Source organism: Cajanus cajan, chromosome 10, assembly GCF_000230855.2.
Source record: "Cajanus cajan strain Asha chromosome 10, NIPB_CcT2T_4, whole genome shotgun sequence".
NCBI lineage: Eukaryota > Viridiplantae > Streptophyta > Magnoliopsida > Fabales > Fabaceae > Cajanus > Cajanus cajan.
In genome coordinates this window covers 24,685,458-24,711,970 of record NC_138526.1, presented here as the reverse complement: position 1 = coordinate 24,711,970, position 26,513 = coordinate 24,685,458, and the positions used below count along the sequence as shown (strand labels likewise).

The following is a 26,513-nucleotide window of genomic DNA, read 5'->3' as shown; positions in this document are numbered from 1 at the left end:
ATTACATACTTATAAATTAAATTTTAACATTTTAAATAATATTTTCATATCAAATTTAAAACCAGATATTAATTATACAAAAATATTAAGATCATATAGTAAATTGTCAATAATTAAGATTTTAGTTAAATAATTTAAAATAATTAAGGTTTCAATTATATTGTTAATTAGCAAATAATTTATACTAAATCTAATTAATTTTTTCTATATTAATTAGTAGTAAAATTTATTAATTTTTAATTTAACGATTGGATCGATAAAATTCATCAACACACACCTTGAGTTATTAAGCGAAATAATTTTACCAAAAGTTATTTTGTAAGTTATTTGATTCCTCCTCCTCCTCTCTCTCTCTCTCTCTCTCTCTATATATATATATATATATATATATAGAGAGAGAGAGAGAGAGGGGAGGGTTATACTAACACTAGTGTAACTTTTACTAAGTATTACACATTGCTCAATAACTTTGTATTAAATGTAAATTTTGTAAATCTAACCGTTAGATTACCATAAAAATATAATAATATAATAATTATATTACGAATAATAATAATAATATATTTAATTAATCTTTATTTATATATACTTACTTTTATAATTAACAATCTACTTATTTCTATTTAAAATTATAATTTAAATTATTTATTTTTATAATTTATAATGATAATATAATTTATAAAATTATAAATATTTATTTATTACATACTTATAAATTAAATTTTAACATTTTAAACATAAATTATTAATTAATTTAATATATTTATTTATCTTAAATCAAATATATAAAATTCAAAAAATATATTTATCCTTATTTTAGTGACGTAGCAAGTTCAGGCCCAAAAGCCCAATATGGGTGATTCAGTAGCTCAGAACGGGTCATTCCCAATTTGGAACGGGTTATTCCAAGCTATTAAATTGACCTGTAAGTCGTAGTTGAGAACGGGCCATTCTAGTTGGAGAACGGGCCGTTCTGGAGGGAAGTACGGGCTGTTCTGGATGGAGAATGGGCCGTTCTGGATGAGTTCCAGAATGAGCCATTCTGATTTCAGAACGGACCGTTCTGCATGTGATTTTTGCTCATGATGAAGGGGTGCAGAATGGGCCGTTCCGGATTCAGAACAGGCCATTCTGGCCAGTCCTGAATGTCTATAAATAGAATTGGAGGGTGGAAGAGGAATGAAGGTTTTTAGAGAGAGGTTTTAGAGAGAAGGACTCTGGACAAGGAAGCTTGCTTTGGGTGGATTGAAGTTCCGGGTTGAGCTTCGAAAAAGGGAATTTCGCTTCTTGGCTATTCTGAGCCAATCTTCAGGTAAGGGAAGCTAGATGGTAAAGTTGTTGGTTGTATGTGAGTTGGGAACTCATATGGGTACTTAGGTTGATTAGTATGAGTTGTATTATGTGATGAAAATATTATGTGTTGCTAATATATGATTAAATATTTATTAATGATGTTGTTGGAGATGCATGTTGTAGTTAAGTTGTGAAGTTGTTTACAAGTTGTGTGTTGATCTATGATATAGTTGAAGTTAGTTGAAATTAAGTTGATAAAGTTGTTATATGTTATGTGTGGACATGTATATGTTGTGAAGTGCATGATGACAATATTGTTAAGTTGTTAGAGGAGAGTTGTATGTTGCTAAAAAATTGTATGTTGTGCCATGTGTTGTTTAAAGTTGAAATGAGATGTTGTGTTGTTAAAATGTGTTGTTAAATAACGTTGATGAGTTGTTATGCTGATATACCACGTTGTTTAAGATGTAAGTTGATTAAGCTGTGATGATAAGTTGTTGATCACTAGGACTATAGGAGATATTTTTGAAGTTGCTCATCCCATTGTGCGGATTGAGATAGTTGTGGTGCTCTGAGAGCCCAATTTGTTGAAAACCCTCCTTGGGAAGTTGTCCCTTGGAGTGGACGTTGTGTTGTTCTCCTTTAGGACTTAGTGGATCCCGTGTGTGGGCAAGGTCGAGGCACACATGTATAAAGTGACCACGGTATAGGGGCCAGGCCGAGCTATACCGATTACAAGCAGCCAGATGTTTATTGTTGTAAATTTGTTATGGTATATATTGTTGTAAAGTTGAAAAGTTGGGAACATATGGTGAAGATATATGTCCTATGTTGAGATACATAGTACTAAGGTGATAAGTTGAAAGTTGTTTTAAAGTTGAAAGTTGTTTTAAAGTTGAATCCCTTAGTACTGTGTGGGCAACATGGAAATAGTCGATCCATGTCATGGTTGAATGACCAATTTGAGTAAGGTATCTAGTTAGAGATGTAGTCTTTGACTAGGTACTGGAGGGTGCGTGGTACTTAGAGGACAGTGGATGGGCTAACTCCACATGTGGATTGGTGAAGCTAGCCAAGGCCGTGGTAGGCTTATACCCAAACCCTTCTGTCCTGACAGTAGTACTAGACCTCCGAGTCTAAGTGGCACACCTGAGCAATCAACTATTGTTGTCTATACCTGGTTCTCTTCGGAGTTCCTAACGCTGTTCTATACCTGACCTGGTTGAGATAGGTCAAACGCTGGATTCGGTAGGGTTTATGCCACCTAGACTGCTCAACTTCAGTTGTTGGAGATCTCTGAGTTGAAATGCGTGACGACGCATAAGTTGTTGATGAGTTGATTTGTTGTTGATAAAAGTTGTATCTATGTTGTTATGTTGTTAATCTGTGATTGTGTTGTATGTTGTAATTGTGTTGTATGTTAATCCTGTTGAGGATGATGATAGTGTTGTTATGTTGTATTGTAAGTTGTTTTAAACATGTATTTGTTGAGAGGTGTTGATACAGTGTTGATATGTGGAATTAAGTTGAAATGATGTTAAGATGTATATATATATATATGTGTTGTTTATCTTTTGTGTCAGATGTGAAGATGATTATAGTTGTTATGTTGCAGATTAAATTATTATGAGTTTTTTATTGTCTCTAGCTTACCCTTGCATGTTTCCATGTGGTTTGGACTGCGATGATCATATGTTGTATGGGAGCAGGGCAGAGATAGACTGCAGATAGCTGCTAGAGGCCACAGGAGGTGCCAGGAGATAGATTTTTTTTGTAGGCTACCTTAAGGTACCATATTTTGTATATATTTGGTCGTCATTGGTTGCTTGATTAGCAACTTGTATTGAAAAAGAAATATTTTATTATACTCTTTATATATATATATATATATATATATATATATATATATATATATATATATATTTCAGTAGTGTGTAATGTTGTTCGTAGTGTGACGACCATGAAGGGTTGTTACACTTTTATTTTTTAATTATCAACCATTAAGAAAATACTAACTTAAAATCTTATCTAATTATATCATAATATTTTTATATCAAATTTAAAATCAATTATTAGTTATAAAAAAATATCAAGATCATAAAGTAAACTGTCAATAAGATTTTAGTTAAATAATTTAAAATAATTAATGTTTCAATTATATTGTTAATTAGAAAATAATTTATTCCAAAGCTAATAAATTTTTTTTATAATAATTATTAGTAAAATTTAATAACTTTTAACTTAACAATTGGATCGATGAAATTCAACACACACCATGAGTTATTAAGCGGAATAATTTTACCGAAAGTTATTTTGTAAGTTATTTGATTCCTCCTCTGTCTCTCTCTCTATATATATGTATATACTAATATCGGTGTAACCTTTATTAAGTATTACACATCGCTCAATAACTTTATATTAAATGTGAATTTTGTAAATCCAACCGTTCGATTAAAAGTTCATATCACTTTGTATGTTTATATCAAATTTTGTAAATATTGAACAACAACGTCAAGGTAATCAAAATGTTCATATTTTATATATTTTGAAATGTATATATTATATTAATTTTATTTTATAAGAAATCATCTTTGATTAATGTGACACCCTAACTACCCCAACACATATATTGTAATAGTGTAAATAAACCAAGGAAGTAAAATTTTTAACATCGGTAAAAGGGTTCACATAAAAACCTTCAGAAATGTTTTTCAATATCCAAAATAATTGAAAATAAAACTTGGAAAATAAAACCTAAGAGGTTACAAAATGTTTTCAAAATAATAAGTACAACTCCATATACAAATAAAATCCATGTCCTAGAAATTCTCTGCCCCGATGTCACAATATTAAAGCATACCCATAATTCAACTGTTGACATTTCTAGATACCACTCATAACCGGATCTTTCTCACCTAAAACATTCACAAATTGTACGGTGAGAAAAGAAAACATTTATATGTAAAGCTTTTACATAAGGAAAAACACAACATAATCTCATCATAACTCATTACTTAATGAAATATTCACAAGCATTTCTATATATCATAGCTCTATCAATCATGCATCATCTTCACGTCATAATTCGCAATCACACCAATCCATCACAAATCTTGCAATTAACACTATCATTTTCACATTCATAATCCACACAAAACTTACAATTAACACAATCATTTTCACATTCATAATCCACACAAATCTTACAATTAACACTATCATTTTCACATTCATAATCCACACAAATCTTACCATTAACACTATCATTTTCACATTTATAATCCACACAAATCTTACAATTAACACTATCATTTTCACATTCATAATCCACACAAATCTTACAATTAACACTATGCCAAGGCCATGCCACAACTGACATAAGTGATACGGGTTAATTGCCTCACTCATCCCACACTATGCCAATGTCACGCCGTCCTTGTAGCATCACTTACCCAAGGGTCGTGCCATCGTTGGTCATTAGTGTGAGGAACCACAATCACATTCATAATCCACACAAATCTTACAATTAACCCTATGCCAAGGCCACGCCACATCTGACATAAGTGATACGTGTTAATTGCCTCACTCATCCCACACTATGTTAAGGTCACCCCGTCCTTGTAGCATCACTTACCCAAGGGTCGTGCCATCCCTGGTCATTAGTGTGAGGAACCACAATCATATTCACATTCAATACATCTCATCTCATAATTCAATTTCATATCACATACACACAACAAATAAGTCCAACAAAATGGTGGTTCACATACCCCTCAAGCAATTCACCATGAATTCACTTTTAGATCATCAATTTTCACCATATAATATAACAATAACATTTATAAATTATTATAACACTCAATTGAATCACCAATTTAATATAATCTTAACTCAAATAGTAAAATCCCCTATTTTTCCAAAAACCTAATTCACAGGAACTTTTCTATAATTTCGTTCTCTCTCCTAGATCATCATTTTTACAAATTAATTATATATTCATAATCTTTAACACATACAGAATCTCATAATACCAATAATTCTCCAAACATAAACAATTATTAAATTACTCATAATCCTACAAGCTTCCTCCTCTACCCAATTCCCTTATGTAACTTTGCATACAAATAATTCCCTTATCCCTCGTACCTCGATAAGCAGTATCTGAAACTAAAGCAGGATCTGGTTGGTCTCCTCCTCTAGGTTCCCGTCGGTCTTCAAAGAATGTAGAAGGAAAAGAAGTCAGAACTGAAAGAAGTCAGAACTGAAAAGTGTGTTTTTGGGAGTGCTAGAGCGTGCTATTTATAGGCATCAGCAGTGGCCGGAACGACTCATTTCCAATCCGGAACGGCCCGTTCTGGACTCATTCATCATGTGTAAAATTTTACATCCAGAAGGGCCCGTTCTAAAACCAGAACGACCCATTCTAAAATCACATTTTAACCCATAACGACCATGTTTGAAACGACCATTTCCCAACTTTGGAACGACCCGCTCCCAACTAGGGTTATAAGCCATTTTGGTGGTTTGGAACGGCCTGTTCTGGGCTACCAAAAATAGGTCTTTTTAGTAGTTTGGAACGGCCTGTTCCAGTTTGGGAACGACCCATTCTGGGCTACTAAATCACCTATATTGGGCTTTTGGGCCTTCGTACAATCTGTGAAAATCGGACTGTTACAATTAATATAAAGTTTTGTATATATATGATTTAAGAGTAAAGAATTTTCAATTTAACGGTTGGATTTACAAAATTCTCATTTAATATAAAGTTATTGACCGATGTAATACTTAACAAAAATTATATCGGTGTTATTATAACCATCCTCATATATACATACATATATATATATATATATATATATATATTTATATATTTAAAATTTTATTGATTTTTTTTAATATATGATTGTCAATTTTTGTAAATAAATTCTTACATTTTTGACAAATATAAATTTGTCAGAAATAATCCATCAATAATATAACTTTTCCTACGAATTATATTTTCATCAAAAACATAAATTTTTCGACAGAAAAATCCATCAGAAATTTCTGACGGATTTTTATCCATCGGTAATTTCCGATGGACTTTTTTCGACGGATTTTTCTGTCAGAAATTTGCGTTTTTATTGTAGTGGTTTTGATATCTTGAAGATATATTCCTGTGATTGTCCGAGGATATTGTTATCGATTATTTTAGTGTAAATATTGTTCTTGATAAATGAAGATATTATATTAGGCGATCACAATGAGTTATAATCTGATATTTATGGAAGATATTGATGTTAAGTTATTTTGCTAACTATTAAGAATTAATTGTTTATAATTTTATTATGTGATGATGGGTGAGGGACCCAAGTAAATGAGTTGGAAGAGGTTAACTCGATTCGTCGAGGTAGCATGGATGACCTGACGATCAACTTGACTTGACCAAGACGGGTAGCACAATATATAATTAAGATTAATAGTTTATTTGGTTTACAATAAAATAATATTTTCAACCTAGATCCAGATCACATATGATGGTATCTAGCTAATGTGTTTGGCAAATTTTTTTTTTTATTTTGAAAATTAATTCTATAGTGACTAATTACATTTTTAAGGTGAATATAAATAATTCCATATGTGAAATGTTTTATCGATTTATTAAAATAAAAATAATTTTTCTAACTCAAATATAATTTGAATATTAATATTCTTAACGGGTAAAATGGATTAATGAGTAATTGAGTGGAGAAGATGATAGGTCTCATGTGTTAAAAATTTACCCTTTAAGATGAGGGAATTGTTGCGGGATTGAGCAAGAAAGAGAAAAATAATCTTTATTTCTTTTGTATTATTATACACGCTCGTGATTGAAGAAGCAAAACTCTATCTTATGTATAATGCATTATGGTAACGAATAATGTATTATCAAAATTCAAGTTATCTCTTGTGTATAATACATTATACAAATAGATAATTCATTATGTGTGAAAATCACCATATTTAAATAGGATGAAATTAAAAATGTATTATGCTCATAAATATAAAACCAGTTGTGAATAAAGAAAGAAAAATAAAATGATAATAGTATATATTATTTATTTTTATATAAAAATTTAATTATATAAAATATCATTTTAAAATATCATTTTTTTATTTGATTCCAATCTATCAATGAGGATTCAAAGATGAAACATAAAAGCTAAATTATGCTAAACTAAGCTATCCTAAAACTAAACTAAAAAGGAAAAGAAAGTGGCCAAGAAATCATTCTTAGATGTCTTGTGCATGGGAGCCATGAACGCGGGTAGGTGCATACGAGCGTGTAAATATTGGATTTTTGACCCTTACGAATGAGCCTAATTTGTTTATTTATAGGAAACGAGAAAGAGGGGTTATATTCGAGGTGTGGTGTATAATTGTCGAATGATTTCTTCAAGGTCTTGTCGAGATCATAACAGGACAACGAAGATAAAGTAAAAAATATGAAGTCGCCACCAATTTTTATTTTTATGGAAAAACATTAGAAAAAATCACAAAGTAGAAAATGGTCTACAAAAATCAGATTTTTGAGTTCGGGAGTCGATTACGTGTAAGGAAGGTATTAGCACTTCACAACATTCGTCCTAAGACGATTACTTTTAATTAATTAAACAAATTATTTATAATTTAAAATATTTATCTCACCCTAGATTAATTAAAATTAACTATAATAATCAAATTTATTTTTATTTAACTAGTGCATTTATTTTATAAAAAATCTAAAATATTATATAAAAAAGATAATATTATTTTTTGAGCTTGACAAAATTTATTTCTTGCTCCTACGTATCTCCATATGCAACGGAGAATCAAAGTCACATAGTTCTATGTAGAAAATATATTTGTATGTTGATATTTTTAATTTTAATTTTATTTTTATTAAATTTAAGATTAATTCTTGAACTGTCTCAGCTCATTCACCCTAAGATATAAAATTGACTAAGGTGTACACTAAAGTCTACTTAATAAAATATTTACTTTTGATTATAATTATTGTTATCGATTTTATTATTACTATGGTATATACTTAAAAAGATTTTTTAGTTGGATATTTTTATTTTTGGAGAAAAAATTTAAAGATATCGAGTTGTCACAACTTGTATCTTAAATTCAAAGGTTAAAAAGATATCACATCTAATTAACCATTTCTCCAATAAAATCTTCGATATAATGACTTTAAATATTTATATTGAATATTGTAATAGTACGTTTTGATGTTTGATTATATTTTGAATTTAAATAAGGATTTTAAGATAACAAATTGTCACAATTTACGCCTTTAAGCTCTAGAATAAAGAGAATGTTACATTCAAATAATTCTTTCTTTTTTAAAATGATAGATATTATAAATATAAATATTGAAGAAGAAATCACATAGTTATTAATTTAATAATAGTAACTATTATTATTATTATTATTACTATTATTATAATTATAATAATAATAATATCAATAATAATTATTATAATTATAATAATAATTATTGATATTATTATTATTATTATTATAATAATAGTAACTATTACTATTATTATTATAATTATAATAATTATTATTGATATTATTATTATTATAATTATAATAATAGTAACTATTACGATTATTACTATTTTAAATACCAAACTCAAATTTTCATATAATTTTAGATATCACTTCAATCCATCTAAGGAAAATTCGAAAAGGCTAAGCTTTTTAACAATAGCATATACTAAAGGCCTCATTAGAATTTTCATTAACAACCAAAATTGAATATTTGCAAATAACAATTTCAAGAAGCACCTTGCTCCACAACTACACAAGTGGAAACCATGTAGGAAATGAATGCCAACGCAGATGGAATTATCCAGAATCAATTCAACCATAATCCACTCAAAAGGGAGGAGAAAAAAGGAGAGGATCCGATGCAATCAATTAAAAAATACAAGCAAAATGCTTCATGCTAACTAACAAACAAACAACCCGAGGACATGAAAATAGCAAACCCTCCTTATAAAACAATAACAAATTACTCAGCTAAGCCTATAATTTAAAACAACATTTCTGCCCCCAAATCATTACTTCATTAGCAACCACACTACCAAGAATCACAAACTGTTCCGGCCACGGGATGCGCTAGGGTTTTTCCTAGATCAAGCCGCGAAGCCAGAGCATTCAAGAGTGTAATCTGCCTTCTCAACTCTAGGGTTTAGGGTTTTATGGTACGTCGTTCATGGGCCACTTGGGCCCCGAGGATCAAGAGATTTCCTTAACCGTTATTATTTGGAGAATATTTTGTCACTAAAGATGAGATTTTATCCATGATATCGGATCAGTATCTATCTGGGAGAGTTAGATCGGATTTTGGCCGAGTTGCCCCTGCCGAGCAGACAGGTCAAATTTTTACCGAGTGCACCCATGTAGATGGGTTGGATCGGATTCTGACCGGGACGGTACACTTGCCTCCCAGCCCTGAGCCTAAAAGGCGAAAAGGGCTTAAGCAAACGCTCCTATGAATCGTATCGGAAATAGGCCGAGATAAGACAGGTCAGATTCTGACCGAGACGGTACACTTGCCTCCCAGCCCTGAGCCTAAAAGGTGAAAAGGGCTTAAGCAAACGCTCCTATGAATCGTATCAGAAATAGGCCGAGATAAGACAGGTCAGATTCTGACCGAGACGGTACACTTGCCTCCCAGCCCTGAGCCTAAAAGGCGAAAAGGGCTTAAGCAAACGCTCCTATGAATCGTATCGGAAATAGGCCGAGATAAGACAGGTCAGATTCTGACCGAGACGGTACACTCTTGCCTCCCAGCCCTGAGCCTAAAAGGCGAAAAGGGCTTAAGCAACCACGCCTTAGATTTATGTCGGAGGCAAACCGAGATATTATGAGTCATCCTGTGGTAAAACTAGAATTTTTGCAAGTCAATCGCCCAAACTCCGATTAAAACGATGAAATAGAAAATACTCTAAGTTAGAGACTTTGTACGCCCAAACGCTGATGTTAATTATCAATAAGAATTTTCTGTAAGGGGTAAAGTTAGATATTTTGAATCGGGTAATTGCCGATACGCGGATCACTATGGTGAATGAAACATTCCAATCTCCTTAAAAATTTAGGGAAATAATTCCGAATTAAAAAATATTGTTGAAAGATGAAGTCGTTTTAATTCCGATATCATGAAGAATAGGAAAAATAATTCCAAGTTAATATTGTACCGATCAATCACGAGTCCTTCGAGTTATTTATAATCGCCAAGTCGGAATTTTACCGATCAGTGACAAGTTCTTCGATTTTTTATACTTGCGCCAGTCGGATTTTTACCGAGCAGTGACAAGTTCTTCGATTATTTGTACTCGCCCAGTCGGATTTTTACCGATCAGTGACAAGTCCTTCGATTTTTTATACTTGCGCCAGTCGGATTTTTACCGATCAGTGACAAGTTTTTCAATTTTTTATACTTGCGCCAGTCGGATTTTTACCGAGCAGTGACAAGTTCTTTGATTATTTGTACTCGCCCAGTCGGATTTTTACCGATCAGTGACAAGTCCTTCGATTTTTTATACTTGCGCCAGTCGGATTTTTACCGATCAGTGACAAGTTTCACGATTTTTTATACTTGCGCCAGTCAGATTTTTACCGATCAGTGACAAGTTTTTCGATTTTTTATACTTGCGCCAGTCGGATTTTTACCGAGCAGTGACAAGTTCTTCGATTATTTGTACTCGCCCAGTCGGATTTTTACCGATCAGTGACAAGTCCTTCGATTTTTTATACTTGCGCCAGTCGGATTTTTACCGATCAGTGACAAGTTTCACGATTTTTTATACTTGCGCCAGTCGGATTTTTACCGATCAGTGACAAGTTCTTCGATTTTTTATACTTGCGCCAGTCGGATTTTTACCGATCAGTGACAAGTTCTTTGATTTTTTATACTTGCGCCAGTCGGATTTTTACCGATCAGTGACAAGTTCTTCGAGTTATTTATACTCGCCCAGTCGGACTTTTACCGACAATCACGAGTTTACCTTGATCACGCATTCTCCTCTTCACGCATTCTCGTGGCTTGAATTTGATCCATGATTCCATCCGTCAAACACCTGATATGTCTAGACATGTTATTCAAAACCAAGGCTGTGGCTGCCCCATTACCAAAGATTTCTTTTTATTTATTTATTTATTTATTTATTTATTATTATTGTTATTATAATTATTATTATTTTTTTTAAACTTTCGGCATTGCGTACGTTAATGCCAAACCAAACTGTGGACATGGGCGCGCCACTTTTCTTTTTTAATGGATTTGACTTAAGGTATCGCATTTGCAATCAAAGCGGTCCCCCAAGAATATAATAAAACAAATCATGCCTATTCAAATAGTATTGATTTTTTAAATAGAAAAGTATTTCAGCTTGAAAATGGTTTCAAAAGCATGCTATATAATAAAACAATAAGTATATAATTTCATTATATTTATGATATGCTATTTGATTAAGTATATTCTTTTCCCCTATTTTTTTTTTAATTTAAGGTGGCCTAGACAAAGCATATGAAACCTGAAAAGGTTAATTTTTAGAGAGGAAAGAGAAAGAACCTCTCAATTTGCGTGTAAACTTGAATAGCTTCAGATTGAGGTCGCGGTTGGTTGTTGTTGTTGTAATTATTCGTCGCCGCACCATCCTCCGCTTGCCATGCCAACCTCGCCATCGCAAGACATTACATGAAAGTTCAAATTTTTAAAGCAAAGCAAAGTTCAAAATTAAGGTAGCTAACTAGCTAGGAAGATTTGGCATTGGAAACAAAGCCTTCGTTACCGGCCAACATCAAGTACTTGTCTTTCCTTGCGAGTTTAGTGCACTCAAAACCCAAAGCCTGCCCAATTTGTCTTTGGACACCGTTATCCACCTCAAATCTCGTCTTCTCTTGGTGGGTTGGCGAAGGGTCCAACAACCGGACCGTGTAAACCGGGGAGGGGTTCATGAGAAAGAAAAGCGGGTCCAAGCACTTAAACCCCCCCGCGGTGGTTCCGTGGAACATGGTGACGTGGCTGTCCACCGCAACGGGTGCAATTTCAGTTTTGGGCGAGTTTTGTGGTGGTGGAGCCAAAACGACGCCAATGCTTTTAGTCGCTTCTAAATGTGAACAGCTTTGGTTTGGGGAGTGAAGATTGGGTATGGCCAGTTGTACATCTTCCGATCCAGACTGTACTTGTTGTACACGATGACCGTGAAGCTGAAGAAGATCCATATCGCCACGTAGGTGTAGGAGAGGACGAGGAAGAGGAAACCGTCGGAGAGGAAAAGGGAGGGGCTCTTGTTTCTGTGCTTCGCCATGGGAGAGTCGTGGTGGGTCGTGGTTGGGTGCGCCGCCTCCTGTCATAGTAGGGCGTAGGTTTTTTTCTATTTCTTAGGGCGTAGGGAAAGTTTTACCGTAGCCCCACGGTGGGCGCCAAAATGTTCCGGCCACGGGATGCGCTAAGGTTTTTCCTAGATCAAGCCGCGAAGCCAGAGCATTCAAGAGTGTAATCTGCCTTCTCAACTCTAGGGTTTAGGGTTTTATGGTACGTCGTTCATGGGCCACTTGGGCCCCGAGGATCAAGGGATTTCCTTAACCGTTATTATTTGGAGAATATTTTGTCACTAAAGATGAGATTTTATCCATGATATCGGATCAGTATCTATCTGGGAGAGTTAGATCGGATTTTGGCCGAGTTGCCCCTGCCGAGCAGACAGGTCAAATTTTTACCGAGTGCACCCATGTAGATGGGTTGGATCGGATTCTGACCGGGACGGTACACAAACCAAGATGCAACTCCCAAGTTTCCTTTTATTTCCCACATAATCGAAAGGAAACCATACCGTTCTACCCAAAAACCAAAAACAGAGTACAACACAGATTACATTAATATTATTTTTCCTGAAAACAAAACCCCCAAATCAAGCATCCCAGTTCCACCAAATTCCTAATGAACAAAAACAAGAAGTTTGAAAAACACATGAACAGTGCGGAGCACGTTGAAGGGAGAAACGAGATAATCATACCACATCGCACGAAACGGTGAGATTTTTGAAAGGGAGTTGAGAAAATGCTTGCATCACACACGCGAGGAGAAGAAGGAACTTGCAAAGTGCAAACCCTCACTGTTTGATGGTCTTTTCCCGCTACAGGTTTTTTTTTTTTTTTCTTTTTCCGCCCGCCAAAGGATGGACCATGAGTCGTATATATGGTTCCCCCATAACCCATGAACTCCTTCTTTTGTCTCTTTTCCTCCCATTCCGAGGAAGTTTTTTGTCAATTAGAAGGAGAATAGCCCCCATTAAGCGAGCGTGAGGATCTTTGTTTGTTTGTTGCGTTTAGAGTATTGCAAGTAGGCAACATAGGTAGCATAGACAACCTTTTCAGTTGCAGAACAAGGTTTGCACCACCTTGTACGAGAATGGGAGTAGCTGCATAGAGGCACAGGAGAAAGGCTCTTTGTCTTGAACTCAAAATGGTGCCTTCCAATTTTTTTACTTGGTTTTGTTTTCTCTCATTTATATATTCATTGATTCTCTTATTTCTTTCTATTTTTGTTATTTTATTTTATATTATATTTTAGAAAGAAAAGTTGTAAACTGTAATTAATCACTCTATTTTTATTTTAAATATACAAATCACAAAAGTATATATATATATATATATATATATATATATATATATATATATATATATATATATATATATATATATATGTTAGGCATACTCGAAAATCATGTGACTCGAAAAGATTGATAGCGCTGCCTGAGAAGTAAAATCAACACATGATGAAATTATGGGACTCGAAAAAACAAGTGTTGCTCGAAAATAGTTGAAAAGTTGAGACCGTCAGAACATGGAGGTTAAGCCAAAACGGTTACTAAAAAATCAATCGAGAAAACAAGGAACGTGGGAAGAGCGGTTAAAGGAAGTTGAGTCAAGACCACGTAGCAAAGATAGTGGATAGCGGTTGAGTCAAAAGCGTACATGTACAGAATCAACCGCCCTTAATTGCTCTATAAATACAAGGAGTACGGACCTTTACTGAGGTCGAAAAACTCATACTAGAATTGGACTCTGAAGCACTCTCTGCCTACACACACACATGGCTTTCGTGCACAAGATCGTTTTTGGGTATGACTGACTCTCGGCCACTTTTTTCTTTTTTTTTAGGAGTAGAAGTAGAATAGTCTTCTTGTTCTTTGTTTAATTACGTAGTGTATTCATGTACTGGGATCAATATGTTCGCATGTGTAACGTAATTTGATCATTGTACGAAATGAACTATGATTTGCATTGCTAACATATATATTGTTCACTCTGTTCATATTATTATTTGCTTGCATGAGCATCGCTTGTTAGTAGTAATAGAAGAATATTTCGAAACAAGTAGTTGCTAAGACTTTTTCATCCTACTCTGCATTCTCGGTAACACGATAACGCGCAGTGAGACACCTAAATTGAAATACGTTCGTATGCTAGTCTAAATAAAAAGAACCCAGGATTTGATGGTTAATTCCACCGTAAACAAATTGGCATGCCCGGTGGGACACGTTTAATTTAGAACATAATTGGACTAGTTTTAGGTGTGTGAATTGCATGAGATTAAGGAGTGGAAGAACTATGTCTACGTCTGATAACATGAACGTAAACCATAATAATGTAGATGTAGAACAGCCTAACTCCAATCCTGATAATGCTACCAATGTGACCAGGGGGGCAAGATCTCCTCCTGTGTTGCTTGAAAACCATGCTAGGCATAATAATATCACTCAAGAGTTGGTAAATGTTACTAGAGAGTATCCCTGGGGTATGCCACAGAATTGGCGAAATACCCAACCTGTGCATGTCGAAATGCCAATACCGCTAATAGGACCCAATTCACAAATGCATGTATCCCCACAGGGTTATAATCCTGGGCCGAATGGCATGGGTTTTGTTATGCAAGACCCGTATCAGCATGTAGGAACAAGTCAGGAGGGTTCATTAATTCGACAAGGTAGTTACATGCCCACGGGTATTAGTAATCAAGCAATGATGGCCCTTCGACAACAAATGGACCATAGTAATCATGACATGGTCAATTTGTTGTCTACTCAGATGCACAACATCATGACACCCCTTTACGAGCTAATAAACAAAATAGGAGATAAGTTGGGTAATGGGACTCCTTCGAGAGCAATGAGTGTGAATCTGAACGATACAGAAAACCCTGGGGGGCATGGAAATTTGCAAAACATAGTTCGACCTAACAGGAACCCTAATGATAATTTAGATCAAATGGTAGAAAGGATATTGAATAGACATGGATTTGATGTAGGTCGGAATGAACGCCCATACTTTGTGTCAGCCTTTCCTGATTATATTACACAAGTAGAATTACCCCGTGGAATGAAAGTCCCAAAATTCTCGAAATTTGCAGGAGATATAACTGAGTCAACAGTTGAACACATAGCTAGGTATGGGGTCGAATGTGGGGATTTGGCTAATAATGAATACTTGAAAATGAAATATTTCCCAAGTTCGTTGACTAAACATGCTTTTACCTGGTTTACCACCCTGCCTCCTAATTCGATACATACTTGGGTACAGCTAGAAGGTAGCTTTCATGAGCATTTCTTTCGAGAGGAAACAAAGGTTAGTATAGTCGATCTAATGAATATCAAAAGGCAAAGTAATGAAACATTAGATGACTATTTAAATAGGTTTAGGCAATTAAAATCTCGATGCTATACTAATATTCCAGAACATGAATTGGTTAGAATCGCCGCCACAGGTTTAGACTTCTCAATACGCAAAAGATTAGTAAATGAACAATTGAGGGACATGGCTCAACTTGCTGAGAAAGTGAGGAGGATTGAACAAATTAAATTAGAAAAGGAAAAGTTGATGAAATTCGACAAGTTCGTTCGAAAAGAAAAGATAGCGTATTTAGAAAGTTCTGAGTTAAATGAGGATTCTAATTATGAAGTTGTAAGTGAAGATTTCGAGATTAATTTGGCAGAATTGCGCCCTGGACCTACGTACCAATGTCAAATGCTAAAACCAGGAGGTAATATAGAAGGGAATTCGACTAAAAAATATAGTTTTGACGTTAGTAAGGCAGAAAAGATATTCGATACTTTGTTAAAAGATAAACAGATTATACTCCCAGAGAATCATAAAATTCCACCTTTCGAGCAAAGAAAAGGAAAGAAATTCTGCAAATATCATAATATGTATGGACATTGGACTAACAGTTGTGTGCGTTTCAGGGATTTCATCGAGAAGGCGATTACTGATGGTCGCCTGGCTTTTGAAGAGAAGGAAATGAAAGTGGATGTTGACCCATTTGCTGCCCATACTGGCTATGTTGAACCAGTTTCGATGTCCATCAACATGGTGGAAGTCGCTGCTGAGGACGATGATAGCATTGAGCCCATTTCTGATGAGAAGCTCGAAGAGTTAATGGAGGATTTTGCTAAAGAGCAAGAACCCATATACCCAAAGGAAGGAGATAGTCTGGTGGAATTTTTATCGAAGAAAAAAGAAGCTGATAAAGAGGTCATGTTGTGTCCTCGATGCAGTGCTGTCTTCGACAGAGCAGCGGCTAAGGCTTTCGAGGAGTCTGAAATAATGAAGAATTACAAAGTTGAGAAGCTGCGTGAAAAAATGAAGCCCAATGCTAGGTTGAATGCTGGTCTGACTATGAGGCAAGTTCATATGCCTCAATATAATGCCCCGGTTGGGAAGATGGAGATGTATAACTCGTCTAGGTTCGGCAATACTTTTGTGCCGAACGCGAATGTGCCTGTCGGGACATGGAACGCACCACCTAGGTCTATGATGGGTCGAGGTAAACAAGTAATGACTAGCATGGGAAACCCGGAACAAAGAAATGCAGGAAAATTTTCGAACTTGACTACAGGGAATGTTGGAATTCCAGCTGGGGGATATGGACGTGGATTTCGACAGCCATTGAACAACTTAACCAAAACTCAATGCAGGAGGCAGCAAAGGATGCGTAAAGCAACCTTTGAAGGTAGGGGAGGAAATCGTTTTTCGATCCCAGTTCCTCAGAAAGGGGAATCTTCTGGCAAGTTCATCGAAGACGATGAAGACATGATAACAAACTGCTTCGAGAGCGGTTTCGAGGATTCTTTGGAAGATATTTGCGGGGTAGTTTCCATTTTACCTTCGGAGTATGCTGGTGCTATGGAATCCGTGAATGAACAAGAGGATATCATCAGGGAAGACGTTTTCGAGGACCCCAATTATGAGTCCAAAATCATATGGGTCAATCAAATCTCGAGGGTTATCCCTAAGTTCAACTCTGCTGTTTTCGACTCTCCCACAGAGGAAATGAAAGGACATCTCAAACCCCTATTATTAACACTGATGATCGAAGGGCAAGAGGTAAACAAGGTCTTGGTCGATGGAGGCGCAGCTGTGAATATTTTGCCTAAGACAATGCTGAAAAGGTTTGGGAAATCCTTGGATGATCTGAAACCCCATAACATCATGATCTCCGACTATGCAGGCAAGTCTTCACATCCTGAAGGTATGATTCTGCTCGATGTACAGATCGGAAGTGTGAAGAGGACTACCATGTTTATAGTAACACCTTCCAAAGCAAACTTCAACGTGTTGCTAGGTCGGGAGTGGATTCATGGGGTAGGTGCTGTTCCTTCGACCGTACACCAGAAGGTTTTCTTCTGGAACGATGATGAAGGTTTAGAGGTTCTCGAAGCTGATCAGAAGACTTATGAAGTTGGCATGTATTTTGCTGATCAACAACTGACAGCATTTGCCAAGACCAAACCTTTTGACGCTTACAACTCTGGGGTGATGGATGAAGAGAAAGGTGTCAAGAAAACCTTTTGTTGGGATGTAAAGAGAGGATTCGTTATTCGAGCCGAAAAGAATTCGGCTCCTTTGGATGCATGAAGGACGAAGATCCTTATTCGAGCTTTTTAGCTCGAATATCGGCCTACGTGGCCGATCAAACGGCCAATTTGCCCGATAAAGATCAATTTGACAATGAGGTTAGCACGGCTATGTTGGCTGAAGAAAAAAAAAAAAAAAAGAAGAGATGGATTTCGAATCAATAAAGGAAAAAGAAAAACAACAAAAAGAAAAGGAGTTCGAAATCGGGAAAAAGAGGGAAGAAAAGCAAAAAACAGAAAATCAAAGGGACGAAGGAGTCTCAGATAAAAATGAAAAGCAAAAAGAAAAAGCAGAGCTAGAACTCAAACTGGATTGCATTTTTGATGATTCACCTTTGGGTTTCGAGAGTGCCGCTAATGGAGAGCATAAGTTAGAATCCCAAGATCCGCTCGAAGAGGTTAATCTGGGAACTATCGAAAATAAGCGGATTACTTACATTAGCAAGTTCTTGCAAGGGGAGCTGAAAGGGGAGATAATTCAAGTCTTGCATGAATACAAAGATTGCTTCGCATGGGATTATGATGAAATGCCAGGTTTGGATCGAGAATTGGTAGAACATAGGCTACCAATGATCCTAGGAAGGAAGCCCGTGAAACAAAGTCCTCGAAGATTTGCTCCTGAAGTGATCGAGAAAATCAAAGGGGAAATTGAGAGATTGCTGAAAGCAAAGTTCATCAGAACTTCGAGATATCCTGACTGGATCTCGAATATAGTGCCAGTTATAAAGAAAAATGGAAAACTCAGAGTTTGCATTGACTTTCGAGATCTCAACATGGCAACTCCCAAGGATGAGTACCCTATGCCCATTGCTGAAAATATGATAGACGTCGCTGCAGGTAACGAGATTATGAGTTTGTTAGATGGTTATTCTGGATATAATCAAATTTATATTGCAGCGAATGACGTGTCGAAAACTGCCTTTCGATGCCCAGGTGCCTTAGGCGTCTACGAATGGGTGATGATGCCATTTGGTCTTAAAAACGCTGGTGCGACTTATCAAAGAGCGATGAATTTAATCTTTCATGATTTGATTGGTAAGTTCGTGCAAGTTTATATTGATGACATAATTGTTGGCTCAAAACAAAAGAAAGACCATTTATATCATTTGAAACTAGCCTTCGAGAGAATGAGGAAATATGGTTTGAAAATGAATCCATTGAAATGTGCTTTTGGTGTCATAGCAGGCGAATTTCTGGGATTTATTATACACCAGAGGGGGATCGAGGTAGACAAGAACAAAACCAAGGCTATCATGGAGACCAAGCCTCCATCGAACAAGAAAGAGCTTCAATCTCTCTTAGGTAAAGTAAATTTTTTGAGGAGATTTATTTCGAATTTGTCGGGTAAAACTAAAGTATTCTCTCCTTTGTTGCGTTTAAAAAAGGAGCAAGAATTTCGATGGGATGAAGAGCACCAGAGAGCATTCGAAGAAATTAAAGCTTACTTGGCTCATCCTCCAGTGCTTGCACCAATCTCTGAAGGGAAGCAACTGAAGTTGTACATTTCAGCTAATGATTCGACTATTGCGGGCATGCTGGCGCAAGATGATGAAAATGGCATCGAAAGAGTCATTTACTATTTAAGTCGAATGTTAGTAGGAGCAGAACTTAGATACACCCCTTTAGAGAAATTATGTTTAAGTCTTTATGTTGCGTGTACTAAGTTGAAGTACTATATTAGGACTCGTAATGTTGTAATACTTTGTCGAAGTAATGTGATAAAATATATGTTGTGTAAACCTGTGTTACATTCTCGAGTCGGCAAATGGGCACTTGCCTTAACCGAATACTCATTAACTTTCGAGCCGCTAAAAGCAACTAAAGGACAAATAATTGCAGATTTTCTTGCAGAACATTCGAATGGAACTGAAGAAGTTAATTACATAACCACCAAGCCTTGGCAATTATATTTCGATGGCTCGAAACACGAGTTAGGCGCCGGAATAGGTCTTTTAATCATCTCTCCCAAAGGGGTCCCAACGAAGTTATCAGTCAAAACAAATACAGGATGCTCGAATAATGAAACTGAATATACCAAGCATTGATTACTGGACTTGAGATTCTTGAAGAATTAGGCGCTAAAAATGTGGTAATTCGAGGAGATTCACAACTGGTCATCAAACAATTAACTCGAGAGTATAAGTGTTTAAATGAAAAATTAATTGAATTCAAAACTCGAGCTACACGATTACTTGACACGTTTGATGAAGTAGAGTTACAACACATTCCCCGGGACTCAAATCATATTGCAAATAAATTGGCCCAAATAGCCTCTGGATATAAAATCAGCAAAGAGTATCTTGAATATCTGATTCATACAGAGAGTGAAGTGTTAGACTATCGAGCAATTCTAAATATAAGTTCAGCAGGTCAACAAGATTGGAGGAGCGAATTGATCGAATACTTGCGAGATCCTAACATAAAGGTTGAAAGGAAGATTAAACTCCAAGCTCTCAATTATCTCTTACTAAATGATGAATTGTACAAAAGAGGCTTCGACGGAGTTTTGTTCAAATGTTTGGGAGACCATGAAGGTTATATAGCAATGGCAGAGATTCATGAAGGCATTTGTGGAGCACATCAAGCTGGAAAGAAGATGAAATGGGTTTTGTCAAGGAAAGGCTTATATTGGCCTACTATGATTAAAGATTGTATCGAATTCGCAAAAAGTTGTGTGGAGTGTCAAAAGCATGGACCAATACAAAAGGTACCGGCAAGTGAGTTGCATTCGATCATCAAACCTTGGCCATTTCGGGGTTGGGCAATGGATTTAATCGGACAAATACACCCACCTTCCTCGAAGAACCACAGGTATATACTAGTTGCCATAGACTATTTTACAAAATGGGTTGAAGCTATTCCTTTAAAAGAAGTCGAGCAAAAAAATATAATTGATTTTATCGAAGATCACATTATTACAAGGTTTGGAATTCCTCAAACAATCACTACTGATCAGGGTACGGTTTTCACGGGTCGAAACATTGCTCGATATGCAGAATCAAGAGGAATTAAGTTGGTAACTTCAACACCATATTACGCCCAAGCTAATGGTCAAGTTGAGGCTGCTAATAAAGTGGTAATTGGTTTAATCAAAAAACACATATCAAATAAACCTCGAAATTGGCATGAAACTCTCGTCCAAATACTATGGGCATATAGGAACTCACCTCGAGATGCCACGAAAACAACCCCATATAAATTAGTATATGGCCATGAGGCTATTCTTCCTATTGATATTAACTTACAATCAATTCATATACAAAAACAAAATGAATTACCCGTGGAGGATTATTGGAACTTGATGTATGATGAGTTGATCTCTTTAGAGGAAGAAAGATTAATTGCGTTACAGAATATTGTTCAACAGAAAGAAAGAGTCGAGAAAACTTATAATAAGAGAGTGAATATGCAACGTTTTCTAGTCGGAGAATTGGTATTAAAAGTTATACTTCCCATGGATCAAAAATCTCGATGTTTGGGGAAGTGGTCATATAATTGGGAAGGCCCATTTCTAGTCGAGCAAGTATATTCAAAGAACGCATATGTAATTAAGGAGATAAATAATTCAAGTGCAAGCAAAGTCATAAATGGGAAATATTTAAAACATTTCCATAAAAGAGCAGAAGAATAATTGTTCAATACAAGGCAAATATAAACTAAAAGGTTGGAAAAGTAGATAAGAAGAATGAATTATTGCAAAAATTGCTTCTTGAAATCCTCGAAAGCTTTGTAAGCCTCGTCCAGATTCTTTTTGCGAGACGCACATTGAGCTTCTAAATGCCTCTTCTGCTCCAAAGTCTTTGCTAACCGAGAAGAAATGGCTTTGCCCTCTTCCTTAAGCCCTGTTTGATGTTGCTTGATCTCTTGACTCTTAATTTTCACTCCATCCTTCTTCGAGCGAGTTTTGTCAAGCTCGTGGTTTAAGGCTTCGATAGTACGTTCGATATCAGCCTCCTCCTTCTGCAATGCTTGTAAAGCAGAAATCATTTCTTCCGTTGATTTCTTGATAGAAACCAACTCGTCTCGGAGTTTCTCGAGCTTAGCACGGTCTCCTTCAGTTTCGACCTCAATTTGAGTCACTTCTTGATATGCAATAGACCACTGAGTTCGAAGTTCCCAGGCGCGGCTAAAGGGCTTGATAAATGCTTGAAGCTCTAAAGAAATATCAGAAGGAAGGTCCGAATAACTGAGCAACTCATCAATCATTTGTTGCACTTCCGTTTTGAATTCAGGAATGAGGAAGGCTTGATCGAGATCTTTAACGTATGCCTTCGAGCGAAAAGAGTCGAGTAGGGGTTGGTAAGAAGGTGTGTCAGAAGCTGGCTCAACAACCTTCAATTTGTCTTTCTCTGACCCAGAGGGACCACTCGTCCAGTTGTCCAACACTTCGAAGATAGTATTGATATCTTCGTCCTCGTCATTAAAGAAACTCATCAAATCCAGATCTGGAGAGGGAATCAAGGAGAGACCTTGGACAGAAGAAGTAGCACCGCCCTGGGTCGAAGGAGAAGTAGTAAAAGGTCTAGGGGACTCAGTTGAACCTGCACAAAAGTAAATACATAAGAAACTTCCATTAACAATGTATCATATCAAAGATTAAAGTCGAAAGAAATATACCCTGGTTCGGATCCAAGGGAGGTTGTAGTTCGAAAGAAGGTTCACCTTGAGCGGAGTCTTGCCGCGTCTCCATATTAGTCAAAGGTTCGGGTTGGGGAATCTTACCCTCTTCGACAGGAGGGGGAACTTCTATCGAAGCCATGGCAGAGGCAAGCGCCGCAACATCCACTTGAGGAGTAGACAACTGAGGAAATGAAGAAGTCAGGCTAAACATCAAGAGGAAATTTGAGTCACAAGGTATAACAAGATGAACATGTTGGGTTACCTCAGTGGCAAAAGGTACGTTTTCTGCACCTCTTGAGACACCCCTTGAGAAGAATCCAGTGGGATAATCGCAATATCCTATTAATAGGATTTTAGAACGGTTAAAAGCATAAGAGAAATATAAAGGAGGAAAGACGTCGAAATTGAGATACCTTAGGAACGGACTTCATGGCGTCTTTAAGCAACTTCTCGCCAGAGGATTGTTGAGGTTTTTTGGGAAGAGGCAAGACCATCTTACCTTTCCCCTTGTCTTGTTTTTTTGTGGTCGAGACCTGAATTGGAAAATAATTGATTAGGTATGAAAAACGAGCAAGAAAATAATCTTAATATTTGAGGTAAGATACTTAACAGTTTTGGTACTGTCTGAACCTATTCTTTGTTTCTTCGAGTTTCCAATACTCTGTAGAGTAGAATTTCGAGAAGGTAAGATAAAATATTAGTTTCGAGAAAAACTGCAATCCAAACAGGTATACCTTAGAACGTAAAGAAACCTTGTCAGCAGCGGTCTTTCTCTTTCGACCCTTTTTCGATGTCTCCTTATCCTCGTCATCGTCACTCTCCCAATCAGGAGTTGGATCAACATGTCGAGGAACACGCTGAGGGATGGCAGCTACAAGTGTCGAGCAAAGAAGTGAGACAAGTTTAAGGTATACGCGAAGAAGAAGGAGGTGAAAAATATTTACCAGGAGGAGGGTTAATGTTATTGACCCAACATAATGGCCACCATTTGTTTCGAGGAAAATCGTACACGGAACATCTCGCGTAGGTAACTTTATTCTTTACAGGAACTTCTTTGCGCTCAAGGTAAAACGGGTCGAGTGTTTTCACCCAAGGAGGATGAGATACATGTTTAACTAGACCAAAAAAGGCATTTGGAAGAGGAGGTATATGCTTTGGACAAAATTTTTCGAAATCAGTTTTACCTTGAGGATTTATTACCTTTTTTGAGCGAATGTTCCGTTGTACCATTTTCGATAATGAGACAGAAGCGTCAAAAATGGTTCGGTGCGCATTGTCAGGTCGATAACAAACCTTAAAAAATTGTTCGAATTGATAAATGATAAGTTGATTCTTGAAAGTACCTGGTTGTTTAGGCCCCTGCGAACAAGAAAGAGGAGAACTAATCAGCTTTTTCAGAAAGCCATCAAAATCGTGAGTTTATCTACAATATAGTAACACCACCATCGAAGGTAGCATTTTGAGACTAAGAAGGAAGGAGAAAAGGTGGTCGGTGTAAGCCTAAGTTCTTTATCAGGGCGAAGGATGAAGTTAAGGACTTCTTCATAATTCCCTTTTTCGACACAAATATCCGCATCAATGCCCTCTTTACGTCGAAGGGGAAGAGGTTTCATTTGGCAAAGTCCAAACTGTCGAGCAAAAAGTTGGGGCTGATAAGGATAAAGTCTGACATCTTTTTGCCTCATACCCGACATGATCACATCCCAAGACAAGAATCCAAACCACAGGTCAGTTGAAGCTGGACTGATGCTACCAACTTGGTTATTTTGGCGCAACCATGTAGGGCCTATCAAGTTCGGTCGAATGAAAGGGGCTAAATCTTCAGTGAAGTCAGTAAAGCTAAGGATGGCTCTAATATATTTCTCGAAATTGTCTACCAGACGCTTTCGAGGGGTAAGGGTTGTTAAACGAGCTCCTTCGAGTTCACATATGGGAATGGGTTTTGAGGGCAAATGAAGTTTCTTCTCCAATAGCGCGTTGAGCCAAAGTTGAAGTAGCCATAACGGGCCAGAGAGATTTCGAGGCCCAGATTCTCGAGCAAGACTTTCAGAAGCTTCATCAAGACAAGTATAAAGAGAGGCCAGAAGTAATTTGCTTAAGCAGATTTTCCTTTGCAAATGAAGGGCTTGAGCTAAATTGTAATAATATTTTGGGACTTGAAGCGAAGGGGTACAAAAGACACAGGCTGACAACCAGTACATAAGAAAGGCAATATGTTCTGAAGGTGAGACAGGCGTGTCAGGTTGTCCCATATGCGCGTTAATAAAGGCCAAATAGGTCTTCTTATCCCAAGAAATTGAAGTATCCTTGATCGAAATTTCCTCTTCAAAGGCGTCAGGATAAAACCTATCTCCAATAGGCTTTAACCCTGTTATAGCAGCAACATCAAGTAACGTCGGGCAAATGAAGCCACAAGGAAACTCGAAAGCCCGAGTCTCTCTATTCCAGAAGAAGATAGCAGAAAGGAGCATTTGAGGGTCGAAAAGGTGGAGGTCGAACTTAGCTAGTTGGATAAATTCAAAAATACCTGTTTCTTTCCATTCTGAGGACATAGAAGCCTCTACACGAGCTAACCAAGAAAGGTGCCTTTCTTTAACGGGGGGAAACGCTCTAAAAATTTTGGTAGTATCCCCAAAAAGGTTTAGGTCTATTTCTGGGGAATAAATGAAAGGTAGGGTGGTGGAGTCCTCAGGCAAAAGGGTATTACCATATCTCTTGGTATTTTGACCAGCAAAAGGACCAAGGAAAGCATGAACAGAACCATCTGCTAGAGAAAAAGGAAGAAGTACCTGAGATTGGTATATTTTCAAACTAGCCTCCTCCATGCCTGGAATTGGAATGAAAGTGTCATCACCTTCTTTGACCTTTTGAACCTGAGCACCAGTCAGTAGCAGAGGAGTGTCCTGGATAGTAGTTGCGGTGGCCATAGTGGTTACCGGAGTGGTGGGCATAGCAGCAGAAGTAGTAGCAATCAAAATAGGGGAAGAAGTGGTGGCAGTAGGAGACATTGAAGAAGCTACGGCAGCAGAAGTGGACGCAGCAGAAGAAGCCATAACAAACAAAAGCAAGAACAGAGAGAACGGTCTGAGAAGAAGATCAAGAACCAGAGCAAAAAAGAAACAGTGAGCAAGAAAACTTGGGCACGAAGGAAGAGAATGGTGAAAACAATTTAACCCTAGGGTGAAAAAGGGGTTTTAAACGAGGTAAATGGGCCTAGGTTGAAACGGGTTAGGTTAGGCAAGATTATTTGAAATATTAAATTGAATTTCCAAAACAACCGCCAAAACGTTTCATATCAGAAGGCAAATTTATGGAAAAATAGAAGTATGCGCCGTCAGAGCTATCGATGTCACATCCAAATGGTCAGTACCTTACAAGAATAGGTTTTCATCGAAAGAAAGATTAAGTTAACGTCAAGAAAAGTGAACATCAAGAAACAAATCGAGGAAGTATCGAAGAACAACCTTGATAGGAATTTAGTTTTCTCCTAAGATGCTCATCGAAACCAAATTCCTAGGGGGGCATTTGTTAGGCATACTCGAAAATCATGTGACTCGAAAAGATTGATAGCGCTGCCTGAGAAGTAAAATCAACACATGATGAAATTATGGGACTCGAAAAAACAAGTGTTGCTCGAAAATAGTTGAAAAGTTGAGACCGTCA

The 26,513-nt window shown here is 36.6% G+C and overlaps 1 protein-coding gene and 1 long non-coding RNA gene across 2 annotated transcripts; both read right to left on the bottom strand.

The window, feature by feature from the left end:
• Window positions 1-4,041: 4,041 nt before the first annotated feature.
• On the bottom strand, window positions 4,042-12,616 carry LOC145952761 (uncharacterized). The gene is made up of 2 exons (XR_014430249.1): window positions 11,885-12,616; window positions 4,042-4,208 (listed from the first exon to the last, which is right to left on the bottom strand). It is a non-coding gene; the product is annotated as an uncharacterized LOC145952761 (long non-coding RNA).
• Window positions 12,617-21,919: 9,303 nt separating this feature from the next.
• LOC109790165 (uncharacterized) lies at window positions 21,920-24,080 on the bottom strand. The gene is made up of 5 exons (XM_083064744.1): window positions 23,795-24,080; window positions 23,585-23,721; window positions 23,350-23,383; window positions 22,848-23,189; window positions 21,920-22,771 (listed from the first exon to the last, which is right to left on the bottom strand). The coding sequence occupies exons 1-5, from the start codon at window positions 24,078-24,080 to the stop codon at window positions 21,921-21,923; spliced, it is 1,650 nt and encodes a 549-aa protein (XP_082920870.1). The 3' UTR covers window position 21,920.
• Window positions 24,081-26,513: the final 2,433 nt, after the last annotated feature.

Bases quoted from the DNA above. Each gene is read 5' to 3' on its own strand.
- LOC109790165 (XM_083064744.1), bottom strand. From the start codon at position 24,080: ATGGTACAACGGAACATTCGCTCAAAAAAGGTAATAAATCCTCAAGGT. The intron at 23,384-23,584 runs GTATACCTGTTT...TTTCCAATTCAG, and splicing joins AGGTTTCTTTACGTTCTAAG to GTCTCGACCACAAAAAAACA. The intron at 22,772-22,847 runs GTATATTTCTTT...ACTTTTGTGCAG, and splicing joins TCCCTTGGATCCGAACCAGG to GTTCAACTGAGTCCCCTAGA.